Source organism: Haemorhous mexicanus, chromosome 2 (assembly GCF_027477595.1).
Source record: "Haemorhous mexicanus isolate bHaeMex1 chromosome 2, bHaeMex1.pri, whole genome shotgun sequence".
NCBI classification, from domain to species: Eukaryota; Metazoa; Chordata; class Aves; order Passeriformes; family Fringillidae; genus Haemorhous; species Haemorhous mexicanus.
Genome location: NC_082342.1, coordinates 107,837,436 through 107,851,387, shown reverse-complemented (window position 1 = coordinate 107,851,387; position 13,952 = coordinate 107,837,436). Strand labels below are relative to the sequence as shown.

At 37.8% G+C, this 13,952-nt stretch overlaps 1 protein-coding gene across 5 annotated transcripts in view; it reads right to left on the bottom strand.

The window, feature by feature from the left end:
* CNKSR2 (connector enhancer of kinase suppressor of Ras 2) overlaps positions 1–13,952 on the bottom strand; it is a 207,202-nt gene that overhangs the window by 95,856 nt on the left and 97,394 nt on the right. For 3 of the 5 annotated variants that reach the window (XM_059839878.1, XM_059839881.1, XM_059839882.1), the window contains exon 9: positions 142–288. The exons of the other annotated variants lie outside the window; for them this stretch is intronic. In XM_059839878.1, coding sequence (XP_059695861.1) covers positions 142–288 — 147 coding nt within the window. The remainder of the gene's footprint in view (positions 1–141; positions 289–13,952) is intronic. 5 annotated transcript variants of the gene reach the window in all.

Sequence of the window (13,952 nt, the reverse complement as noted above, 5' to 3'; positions counted from 1 at the left end):
CAGAGAAATAATTTCAGAAACAATTTTTCAAGGTATACAAGAGTAAATCTATATGCTGCTGAGGATGAAGCACAATAAAGCATCATTGAGATAATCTGTAGTTAAAATGATGGTGTATGACTTATGATTAAGCTTCATTACCTGCAGAGCAAGGGGCTTCCATCTCATATTTTTCAGTAAAGCTGGTGCTGAGGTAAGCATGCTCTGAGGTCGCTTTTTCAAAGTTAAGATAACACCACTCGGATCCTCTCGTAGTGCATTCACCAAATTTTTCAACTGCCACCCCACCTGGTAACCAGTAAAATCATTACAATAAAATTGAGGTACATTATTCAATATGTAATGTTCCCTTTTTAAATAAGATTAGTAAATAACATAAAGGAGTGTATATATATCATAAAGGAGATTAACACTAGAAATGTCGAAACTTAATTACTGCATAAAAATCACATAAAATAATTCTATAATGCTTTAAGATGTATATGCATCATTTCAGATTTTAGAATCAATAACTATTATTTCACTGCAAATGCACAATTAAATCTCAAGCTGTTTTCAAACTTAGCTCTGGTTCACAGACTTTAGAGACTAGAAAGTGAAAAAGCCCTGGCTTTTGCATTGACAGTTCATTTCAAAACTGAGCATTTTCTACTTTGTGGTTACTATTCAAAGTTCACCAACCACATGTAGTCACACACTGCTACTCCTAGCATCTTATGCAGGCACAAACCAGCTCAGGAAAACCTACTCTTTCTACTGCTACAAAAATGAAGTCAGAATCACAAGGCCTTTTCTAAAATAGTGCTTCTTTCATGATGATTTCAGAAACAAATTCAGTGTATCAATGACAGAAATGTAGTCCAGTCACTACGTATTAGCCCAAACTAAAATTTTCCTAATTTAATGACAGCATTTTGAAATATTTTAAAATTAAAACCTTGATTAAAATGGAAAGCAACAAGTTTCTATTTATAAATGCAAGGAGTCCAAATAATTTATTTTGCATTTTTGGAAAAAGTACTTTAAATACTAAAACATTTTAATATATGACAATGGTTTTAAGTCTGAATATGGCCTGATTACAAGGTACCTACTGCAAAATGCTTTAGGATAGCAAAAGTATGCTTTTTCAAGTTTGGCACGTAGACTGACAATACATGGAATCATACATCCCTTCAAAAACTTGGCCTATAGACTCAGAAAGTAATTATTTCTGTAAATTTGACAGCTTTTCTACCTCTTTTTGCTCTGTCCCCCACCCCTGCCCTGCTAAACAAACACGTAAATTTCCTTAATTTGTAAATTATCACAATTATGGCTGTTTTCCTTCTTTCACAATTTGTACAAGAACACTGTCAAGAAGAAAATTATCTAGCCTAGAAGAGGAAAAACAAAGATCTAGAACTTTGAAGTGATAAGGTTATTTTCCATTTGAATAATACATTTGAAAAATTGAATTAGCAGTGTGAACAAAGAGCACAGATGTTCCTTATCACTGGTATAGTGCAACATGACACAAACATATGTTACCTGTGCTTAAGCAAGATAATCCATGTAGGTTGTTGCTACTTGTTTTGTACCTTATTGCCTGTTGCACCATGTAACACCTCACTTTGGTTAGTATCACTTCTTTCAGGAACTGCCTCTCCCAAACAAGACACATGAGCCAACACTGATTTTACCAACAACCCTGAATCACAGACCCACCACCCTTTCTTCAGCTCCTGTGAACCTACCTGTCCTGTTTCCACCACAGCAAAGCCCAATATATCCAGGATGCACTTCTACAGTAAGATTATTGTATACAAAGAAAAAGGGTATTGATAACATGCATCTTTATAGAATATTTTTCAGCTTTCACAGAAAACTTCTAAGCACGCTGAAATCCTTATTTTTACTCCCATGTACTAGGCATATGGCCATTATACTTTGAACAAAATGAAACATTAAATTAAAAAATTCCATCTCAATTACCACATCCCACCGAAGTTTCCATTGTGTTTCAACAACATTTAAACAAAATATCTTCAAGCCCAAGCTTAGTCTGTAAGGCCATTGCAATCTTATAAAAAATACCTTCCTATTTACAATACTGTTTTCTTATTTTAGAGATTCCCACCACTGCTTAGAAGCAATATATTCCCCACAGTTACATAAAGTCACTGTGGGCATATGTGAGGTTTCATTTGCTATCCAAAAGAAGGAATCATTGTCCTGCAGTTCATGTAAGCTATCTCTGTACCTAAGGTACTGCACACTGTAATTCCCTAATGCAACAACTGAAGAGGGATTAGTGGAGCAGAATCCTTCTGCTGAACAAAGCAGCACAGGGAGCCTTGAGGAGAACATCACCTGACCTCAGTTGTGGAGTCAGGATGTGAAGTTCTTCCCAATTAAGTTGGTAGGACACTGCATGTGGAAACTGTACTTTAAAGCCATCTGTTTCTCACTGAAATAGCCAGAGGAATATAAATAAAATTGGGGCTTTTTGGCTATGCTAGCATTTAAAAAAATATTTTAAATGTACATTCATACTTTGCAGAGATAAACTGCCTCCTGTATTTGAAATATGCATTACATTGCAATAAATGGGAATTATCTAGTCTCTTTATAAGAGTTTGGGGGATTAAAGAAAAAAATAGCTTCAAAGCACTAAATCTGATGTATTTAATTTAGAAGCTCATGAATAAAAACAATTTAACTTAATTTTTCACAGTAAAATTCTGAGTTTACTATAAATTTCAAATGAAGTTCATCCTCTTCTGTTATCTAGTTCCCTGACAAAAGTTTTCTGGCTGTCCAGACAGGCCCTCATGGCTTCTCATAATCTGAACAAAAAGATTTAAACTGGCCTAAGAGGAACAAGTCACATAAAAGGCAGGCAACAATCAATTGAAGGAAATCAATGTCCACATAGGAGGCCTGGTTTTCAGTTCCAACATAGTTCAGATCCTCGCAAAATTCATTCTGACACAGACAAAACAATTTTTTTTTTGAGGAGGTCAGGCTGCAAAGCGGAAAAAGCAGGGACTAAATCTGGAACTGAAAACTCTTTTTCAGAAATCCACTTCAGTGACATGTAACCTACTCTTTAACTACAATTTGGTTTTATTCTAACATCTCCTTTCTCATTACCATAGTTAAAATTTTGCAACTTCTAATCATCAAATTTTTGGGCAGAATTTTCCAAGTTCCTATCATATCCTTTCCTATCATACCCTTGCCCACATACTGCAAAAAAGGAAAGTAACAAGTAAGTTTCAACACTGGTTTGAAAATTCAATATATATGTAAGAGGAGTATATTAGCAGACAACTTTACTTACAGTAAAATAACCTGAGCAATTAATTTTGAGCACAGTGCACTGTGCTGACCAGGTGGCCATTTTTATGGGCCAAGGAAGTTACTGTTGCTTGCTTTAAAATAAATATTCATTGTTAAACTAGTGCCACCCATAAGCAGCAGCCAGGCGAGGTGTCTCTGATGGCAGCCTAAGCCCAGGGCTGGCTTTTGCTGCCCATGCCTGAATCCCTGTGCAGCTCACAGCCACGTACAGGGAGGGACCAGGGCAGCCACTGGTGCCCTGAGAGGTCTTGGTGAGATGGTTTTGCCAACATTACAGCAGCTCTGCCAGGGAAGGGAGGGACAGAAGGGGTGACCAACACCTAAGGACCAGTGGCCCAAGGCCAGATCCACAGTGCTGCTGGGGATGCACGGGCGGAGGCACCATGCTCCCAAAGCAGAGGAACCCTGCACAGAGACACAGCCTGCACACAGGGTGCCTACAGCACCAGCATCAGGCCACCTACACATTTCTCATTCATTTCACCACCTCATGCCCAGGGACTGTGGCCAGGCTGGGAAGCCTCACCAGAGTGCTCCAGAGTCACTCAGGACACCCAGGTTGCTTCAGCAGGGCAAGACTGGCACATGGGAAGGAGCCCTGCACAGCCCTGACACATCCTCCTCATCTCCTTGCCAAGCACCCACTAACACAAATCACAGGAAGCTTCAGCAAAGGGTGCTGTTAGAGGTTCCCATCCACCACCTGGAAAAAAACATGCTTCTGAGCTTCTTTGGCTTTCAAGTGCATCTGGATGACACTATTACAAGAGCCTGAAATTAAACTTTTATTTTGAATTCCTACTCTAAATTGTCAAGAATTTACTTTTAAAGAATTAAAAATTGCTCTTAAATAGGTTTTTTCCCCCACATTAAACCCTTATGACAAGCTTAGAAGATTGTCAATCTTCTTGCCTTTTTTTTCACTCAGCTGCACTCACGAGAGTATTCCCATATTCCTGTGCTCATTCATAAGTACTGCTGTATGTTATGATCCAGAAAGGAGATCTGTAAAGTATTAACAGGCAGGCAGTTCAAATACAATTGGATGGCCCTACACTAACTATTTTTAGGATGCTATGAAATAACCCACAGTCTGAAAAATCTATGACTTGTACCCCAGAGAACAGCTACATCATTTAAAAGCAGTGTGCAAACCCAATACACAGTGAAACTACATCATTGAGAGGTGGAATAACAGCCAAAAGGTAAACAGAACAGACTTCTTATTTTTACAGGCATATTTCTATTCTAAGGGTGACCAGAGTCCCATGAAAGATACTGAAAGCTTTCTGCATCCGTTATTTTTTTTTCCATTACTTATTTCCTGAGATGCAGATTTTGAAAAGGTAAAAGTAGCAATATCTTTACACTTTTGAAGGAAAAATAATACCTTGCTGCTAAATATAACCTGCTAAGCCATTTCCTATTTTCCAGCTATGGGAATATGCAAAATCCATTTTAGTGTCTAATATTAAAAAGTTGGTGGACTGGGAAGATAACCAAAATTCTTTTTCTTTCAATGTTGCCTGTAATTAATTGCATGCACCTAGAGTACTTTGACTTATCAACATTTCAGGCTTCACCTTCTCAGCTAAAACAACCTGAAAAATTTCTAGAAGCAAAAATGCATTCACCTCAAGAAATAGTTTTTTTTTAAGACTTCCGTATCAAACACTATCTTGCATTTAATGAAAAAAAAAATAGTGCATAAGAAAAAAATCCCCAACACTGCACTTCAAATATCAAATATCAAACATAGCATGTTGTTAAGCAACTCAGAATCTGACAAGAAATTCAACAGCATCATGCTGTTAAATTAGCAGACTAATTTCCATGAACACTGACCAGGAACAAGCTCAGTCAGCTGCTAGCCCCATGAAACAAATGTTAGTATCAAGTATCTTTCCTTCCCTTTGCTGCAGATGCCTGAAAAGGTGAAAAATTAATGGAAAGCCATAGGTCTTCTGTCTCCAGAAAATGTAACTGGTGAGGAAACCACAAAAGGATGTTTACAGCATGGACCACCACAGAGATGAAAGCTGTATCTGTATGCAGTAGGGGAAGCAGTGTCAGAAGAGCAGTAGATGTCTTTTCAGGGATTTATCCAGGTTCTTAAGCAAGCATGTTAATAGCATCCCACTTGCATAATGGCTTTCTCCTTAAGAGGAGAGGTTAATAATATTGTGATTGCATAGGCTGCAATTCTAATTAAAGAGTATCTTGGCTACATTATTTAAATCAATGCAATTCTAATTCCATGTTAAAAGTCAGTTCTGTGCATCATTAAAATGTCACTGATCATACTGCACTGTATCATTGCCCAAAGTCACAATAAAGTTTGTATGTAAAGTACATTGAAAAAAATCACATCTCTTACTTGAATAATTCCTGATATTTCACTAAAACTTTTGCTTACTACCACCAAACCATGAAATAAGTGATTTTTAAATTCATTTTTGGCTATGTGCAATAAAGATCACAATTAAGAGACTTTCCCAAGAATAAACTAAGTTAGGACCCAAACTGAGAGGTGAGTGCAGAAATCGCTACCTCTCATTAAGCTGCCCTAAACACATTTCCTTGTCAGAAAAAGTATCTGACCCAGAGCTTAACTTCCTCAAGTACAGCAAAGTACCACCATAATTCAACAAACTTGAAAATATTACATGACTACAGAGCACCTCAGTATAGGAGGTAACCATCTGTATTATTCATGGGAGAACTAAAATTTGATTTATCCAGAAACAGAGAATCAGTTTTGTACTGAAGCTTGGACACTGTTTAATAGCAATGCTTACCTTTCATTTTGTACTGATACAAACAACCTTCAGCTCAGAGCTACCCCATTGTTTTGCTTTTGAGTCATTGCTAGTACAACATCCTAGAACAAATAAATGAGCATATTTGTTGGAAGAGCAAAGACTCCAACTTTATGGGTTTGATGATATATTTCACATAAAAGTCAGTTACTAGGTACAATTTCTGAGGAAGAAGGGTCTCATTTCCCCATTTTAGGGTATGGCTCTAAAAAATGGGGTTGGTTCCAGCTCAGATTTAGTGCACCTCTGAAATTTGAAGCATTTTCCTTCTCTTGGGTACCTGCAGTGACTGGCTGTCTGCTGTGTGGCAATTATAAGGCATATGTCTCTTCAACCAGGAGCACAGATAACCAGAAAAGACAGCTACTGGCAATTTGGAAGGTTTTTACTCAACCCTCCATCTAGTTTCAGAACATGGATCTCAGCACTATTTATCCTCAGAAGGACTAAACTCAGTCTTTCAAACACTACAGAGGTGTTTCAAGCACCAAGATGTGCATTACTTCCATGGGGGCAAAGTACTGTGCTGATGGGACTATGCAAACACTAGCCCCAGTCATACAACAGGCAAGAAACCATTAGCTCCTTGCACTGGAATATGGGACATGAAGATTCTGGTCCCAATTCCCAGAGACCACTTTTTTGTGTAATATAAATGCAATACAAAATAACACACACTGCAGAGAATGGGCTCTGGGAGCCCTGTTGTGATGAGCAGGCCCTACCCCTTTCTTCAGCAAGGACACAGAAGTTAAACTCTTATGAACAAAAGTGCTGCCACCAGACTCCTTGCTTGGCCTCATTTCCAAGAGCTTCCAGGGAATATATGGAGAGCCCAGGTGCCTACTCATTTCAGCAGGGCTTCTGCCAAAGGACAGTACCTCCCCAGCCTAAGAAGAGGCATTTCAGCATCCTTGGGAAGCCTTGGGAGAGTGCTAAGAAAATCCAAGTGCTGATAAATATCTAAACAGGCACAAAGAGCTGGTGGCAGAAGCTGGAGCTCAGGCAGGATGTAGGCAGTCTGGGTTACACCCTGCTGTCTCACAGATTAAGCTGCAGTATGGACGTGGATGGCTTCCCCCTTCCTCAGGGGAGAGGAAGAGACAAGTTCTCCACATTTCATGTGGCATAAGGAATGTGCTCTTCAGGAGTGACCCTGCAGTATTAACCCCCAGCCACATTTGCCTTACAGGAACTCATTTTTGTGGCCCAGTGCTTCATCTCACCATGGGAATTTGACTTATGTGTGTGTGCATTGCACAATCTCATCCCCAAATGCTTGTCCTGGAATTACAACAATAAACACATGAAAACATACATGCATACACATATGCATATTTCTTTCAGATTAGATTTACTTTATCAAAATTTAATATTTTAGAATGATTCCAGTGAGTCAATAATTCCAAGAGTCTTTGACCTCCCCCAGATTTTCAGTGCATAAACTACCTGAGAGCCCCAACTAAAGTGCTGTTACCCTTGAAGCAGATGTTTCTTGAGACTGAATTCATATACTGAAAATAAATTAGGACATTACATAGAAATTGTAAAAAAACTTAAGGTCACTAATGACCAAGCAAACTGAAAAAAAAAATCCAAATTGAAAATAAGCCTGTAAGTGAGCTGCAAACTAATGCAGCATCACTTAGCTAAAGGGAGGGCAGAGATATGGAGTTAAAAGAATTTGTCCTAAAAACACAGGAATTATTTAGTCATGATAGACCTTTTCTTTTTATTTTTTTATTTTACTTCCATTAAAATAATCAACCACAGACTATGTACTCTGTTCAAGCCACTGAGTTGTTTGAATCCAGCACTGATTTTTTTTTTTAATTAAAAATTTACGTGCTCACAGTACATCTACTCAAATCATAGAATTTCCCTTGCTTTATTTTTTCCTCCCATGGGAGCATGGATTTGCTTTTCTTACTGTTTTGATCTATTTTTAAAACAACTATCACTGTCTTACACTTCCTCACAGTTAGCTCCTAATTTCATCAGAATAAGACAACAGATTATGCAACAGAACATCAAGCTGGCACCTGAAGATCAGCTGTGTCATGTACACAGCTGCTACCAGCACAAAGCACAGAAGTATTCAAAATTATTCCATCCTAACTCATATATGGTCCAGGCTGTGCACAACTGTAATGTCAGTTGTGTTAATGTGCATAACATTGAAGACATCTCTCCTTAAGCTTTCATCATCTTTTCTACAGTGTACTTCAATTTTCAGCAACCTCAGTTAAAAGGAAATTATTAGCAGCAGAATAATACCTGCCTTCCTTTCCAAATAGACACACCTGAACATACACTAACAGTAAGCCTTTTTAACCTCTTCTTATGAGACAAAAAGAGGTATATAATCTGTATTCTGTTCTACAGGCATCAAAAATGTTAACAATAAAAAACTCAAATTCTACTTAATATCTGCTACCTGGCAAAAAAAAAATACTCTAAGTATATATTCTGAAATAACAATTTTAACTGCAGAATTTACAGTATTCTCACTATAGAGAATAAACTGTTAAAATTTTAATTTAAACTGCCTGCAAATACAAATTATACCAAGATTTATAGCCAGCAGCAACTACTGAGAATATGAAAATAATTTTTATCAGGAATATATGCAAAACATTTTGGCAGCATATTGTCTTTCAATATTTATGTTGAAAATATTAATAGCATTTACAGCACCACTTAAAATGGTTTTTTTTCCTATGGAAATGCTATCATGTAAGGGAAAAAACCAAAACCATTAAAATAAAAAATAGAAAAAACATCTACAATAAAACCATTAAAATACATAATCTTCCAGTGTGTTCTGTGCAGAAAGATGAATATATCAATTAGGTCACAAAAATACTCCACAGAATACTGTAGCAGTTTTCAGCAAACACATCCTCAGGAGTATAGTCCTAAGTATAGCTTGTATAAAAATACTAGACTTGGATATGGACTCAGAAATGTGGCTATTGCCAGTGGTGACACTATAAAGGGCCGCCAGTGACACTCACAAAAAAAGTCAATTGGTGTCTGCAGAGGATTTCTTATTACAATTGCACTGCTTTTAAAAGATACTTTGGTGCCTAAAAGTCAGCCCAGGTGTGTATTCCCAAACAGCAGCTGTACAGAGCAGTTTATGTCCTCAATAACAAAAGAAACTTTTTCCCCGAAAGAAAAATAATTTAAGAACTCAATATGAATTTTGTCAGCTCAGTGTTGTCCCTGTATGTTCATAAAATCACACAAGTAAAGTACCAGGGCTCAATAGCAGTACAGTTGTTCATTCTGGGGTACAGCCAGGACAGAATAAAAGAAATCGGGTTTTGGGTGACCTGTTGGTCATAGCAAATGGAATTTGGTGAGCAAGACCACAATCAGATGGCAGGGAAGACCTCTAGAAATACAGTGTATGGGTACTGAAGCCATGTCCCAGTCATATGAAATAGTAAGTATCTCTTGTAGCACCAACTTCTTCAAAGAACTTCCTGAAAGGACTTGAACAGCAACGTCAGCCTTTCAGTGCTTGACTGTTCACAGCTCCATCAGTTTCACACCAATCCCCCAGATGAGGCTACCATGCCCAGCACTTTCTAGAGCACCAAACTGCAGCAGAGGGTCGGGACCAGGTGCTCCGGCGCACAGAACCAAGAGGGCACTGGATGTGAGATGCCAGTGCCCAGGCTACAGGACCAAATGTGCCACTCACAAAGCCAGAGGCAGTAAGGAACAGTTTCCATAACTATTTGTGATTTACTAATGACACTGACAGTGTTCCCTTTCCATTCCTAGGCACAGTCAACCAGGTTTAATGCTTTCATCTAAGACAACTGAGTTGACTTTAAATGAAAGTAGGAAAACTGGCATAGTTTAGATCTGTTATCATGTAGGAGGAAGGTAGCTGCTGAATGGCATCAGCATTATTTTAAATTTGGCAGAAACATGAAGCAGCACGGGCTGGCCAAAGCTTATAGTGGTCTAACACAGATGTAACAACTACTTGTTTGTTGGCTGTTCTGTCCTGCCAGAGACAGAAGTGTAACTGGATGCCCACACTGGCACAAGACCCTATTTACATAAGAATAAGCCTGTGCTCATCAAAATGGTGTGTGATCCCACAGGGATCAACTGGAAAGAGATTGCATGGACAAGAGCATCCAGCATTTGTTCCCATGGGGAAATGAAAGATCATGCTCTCTCACACATTTCATTTCTGCAAGACCACACTTCCCTGACATATGCAATATAAAATAATATATTTGTGGATAACTGCACATCTATGTAAAAAAGATAACATAAGTAACACCATATAGTCTCAAGAAAAATTCCATGATATAGGGAAATGGGCAAAAATACCTTTTCTTTTGAAGGGATCATGACAATTTAGTTCCTTTCTCAATACTACACAATACTTATGGTGATTGTAAAAACAGGACAGAGAATTATACTGGAATTTTCAGAGGATGGTTGAAGGACAGACTAGAATTGCCAAAAAAATACGGACCCCTGATCCTAGCAAACTACAAAATGTTTAGGACAGAGCCCTACAGAACTAGGTTACTTCCATAAAGATTTCCATGAACATTTCTGGATAGCCCTATAAAGGTTATAAATGTAAATCCCACCTTTAAAACTAAATATTATATTAACATTTACCAAACTTCTATAATCAGAGAAAGTCCAAGGATTCAGAAAGGAATAAAAGCATGATCTGGGAGCTGTTCCTTTATCTCCTCCTCCATAAAACTACATGCATGACAGCAACAGAAGGAAACTGAACAAAAAGCTTATTTCCCTCAACTTTTATGAACTTGCTGTATTTTTTTTTTCTGTTCAAGTCAAGCGTCACAAGAAAATAAAAGTGCTGTTTTAAATACAGATGTTGTGAATGGAAGTTGTATAAGGTGTCAAACACCTTATGTTAAAAGCTTGGACTGACCTGGCTGTCCCCACCCTTGTATTATTGATGCCTTGAGTTTTAGCTTTCATATTTTCCAGATTCTGTACTGCATTAGTGTTTAACTCTGAATTTCATAGAAAGTGTTAGCAGGTTCTCTTCACAGTTTAGTTGGACAAAACAATGCATTTCCAGCCAAGAGCCAAGGACACCATTGCAGCTTCAGGCCCAAAAAGTACAAACAACAGAGAATTGAGGAGAGCAGTCTGGGAGGATGGGACTTCATAACCTGAAGCTGTAACTGGACAATTAAACCCAACATGTAAAATGGACCAAAACTTACAAAAGTGTGAAAACTCCTGACCCATCATCCATCCTGGATGCAGCCTCAGCCAGGCTCTTGTACTGCCCAAGGTGTATCCTTTAAAGGCCTTTTAATAAATACCTACTTTATTCCTTTAACACTGCCTAGCCTCTGCTCCAGGTGGCTTCTCAAGGCATCACTGTTCCAGCCCATGTCCCCACTAAGCCTCTTTAGAAATACTGCCTCATTAAAAGCCAAGTTAACAAGGCCATAAATGAAATACCTGTGTTCACAAAAGCCTAGCTGGATCTGAAATAGTGCAGAAAAACCAAACAAATATTTGCAACATAATTTTTCTACTTAGAGGTGTTTTGTTTGGTTGTCCCGCCAGAATAAGAAGCCATCTACTGCAAACTCCATTTTGGGTGCATACACTCCAGAGATTCACAATGCACCCCAAGTTCAGAATTTTCTATGAGCTGGAATTCACCATCTCCCAAAAAATCCTAAGACATTCTGTAGAAGTCAAACTTCCCAAACTAATTGTACAGTAAAACTTAAAAATCTGTTCTTTCAATTTCCTAAGCAAAGATTTAATTTAGGATGATTATCTAGAAAGGCATCATATCCTTAAATGTATACCCTTTCAACAAAGCAAGGTATGATCTTGTAAATGTATCTGTCTTGTTTGAGAGGAATTTCAGCAAAAATCTTCTCTAGGTTTTTGTACTGTAAATATAAAAAGAGTTCCGGTAAGTCAATTATGTGGACTTGGTATGGCACCCTGGAGTTTCCACAGTAAGCAATCTGCTGTATAAAAGCTAAGTGTTATCTACTACAAGATGCCAAGATACCAATTCCAACTTATAGGTGTTAAATACACTAAACCTACCAGCTTCTACATGCAAGAGATTGATAATTGACCATAGTCACCTATTTTTTCCCCATCATCAATATTTACATAACTTGTGATGAGTTTTAGGCAACAAACACAAATTTTGGGAATGCACAACTCTATCACGTCATATGAAACGTGTATTCAATCAATAAGTCATATCATAATGGTATTCAAAGTATATTCAATGTGCCAAATATGTCTCCAAAATAAAAAAAACTATTATACAAGAACAGACTGTTAATCAAGAATCCTATATCATCCCGAGTTTGTACATCCCTGTTCTCTGCTTGGAGTATTTTTCTACTGTTTTATCACTGGTAACACCAACCAGAAAGAATACTGTGGAGAGTACTAATTCATTTAAGCAATAATATAGTTTCCTGCACTTTTAGTTGCTTAAAGAAAGGACTATCTTGAGCCAAAATAGGCTCTTGAATTATATATGGCCAGAAACAGGAGTACTGCAGTGAATCAATTTGCAGTGCAAATTCTGAAATATCCGAATGAGGAAGGTGTTTTTCCTTGTTTGTTTACATTGGAAATATTTTAGACATGCAAGCTTTTAGACAAGATAAAGGATAGAATTTGCAGGGAAGTTTAGAAGATGTTGTCTGAATCCTTTGAATCTTAATAGAAGAGTCATAACATCACAGAATTGTTTGGGTTGGATAGGGACCTTAAAGATCACCTAGTGTAAAACCCCGGGCCATGGGCAGAGACATCCCCACAAAACCCTGTCTAACCTGGCCTTGAACATTTCCAGGGATGGGGCATCTACAGCTTCCCTGGGTAACTTTTTCCAGTCCTTTACAAGGCTTCCAGCAAAGAATTTCTTCCTAACACCTAAAACTATAAACTTGCCCTATTTCAGTTTAAAGCTAGTCCCCTTGGCCTATCAATAAAGACCCTTGTAAAAAGCACCTCTCCAGTGCTCTTGCAGCCCCTTTGGTTACTGGAAGGTGCTACACAATCTCCCCAAAGCCTTTTCTTCTCTAGGCTGACCAACCCCAACTCTTTCAGCCTCTTCTCATAGGAGAGGTGTTCCAGCCCTGGGATCATCTTCGTGATGTCCTCTGGACTTCAACTAACAGATCCATAATTTTCTCATATTGGAGGGACTTAGAACCCTTAGTTACAGAGCTACTGAAGAACAGATCTGTTCTGTAAAGCAAAACTGACACAGAAGATCCACAAAGCTATTTAACCTCAAGAAACCACTATTTAATGAATAATTTTCAGAACATTAACTTTTCACTGACTTTAGGCCTAATAATTTTTTTTTTAATTTAGAAGATTCCAATAGTCCAAACATCATGTGGAATATTCCTGTTTTGCGTGTTTTATATCGAATAGCAAATAATCAAAATAATCACTTGAAATTCTTTGATTTCACTGCCAAATGAAATACTACAAAGATTAAGCATCATTACCAGCAGAGGATGTCAACAGAAAACTTCAAACTATCTGACACCCAGTATTAGGACATGCATGATGAAAATCAGTATAAACCACTTAACTATTCCCCTATTTTGTCACGCTGCTTATTTGAAAGCCAATGGGCTTTCTGAAAAAGGAGCCTTTTCACAGTTATTACAATGTGACTCTTGTAAAAACAAGTTGGATTTTTAAACCAATTGAATGGAACTTCTCTTCCTCATATTAGTACTCTCTGAAATATAAAGTACA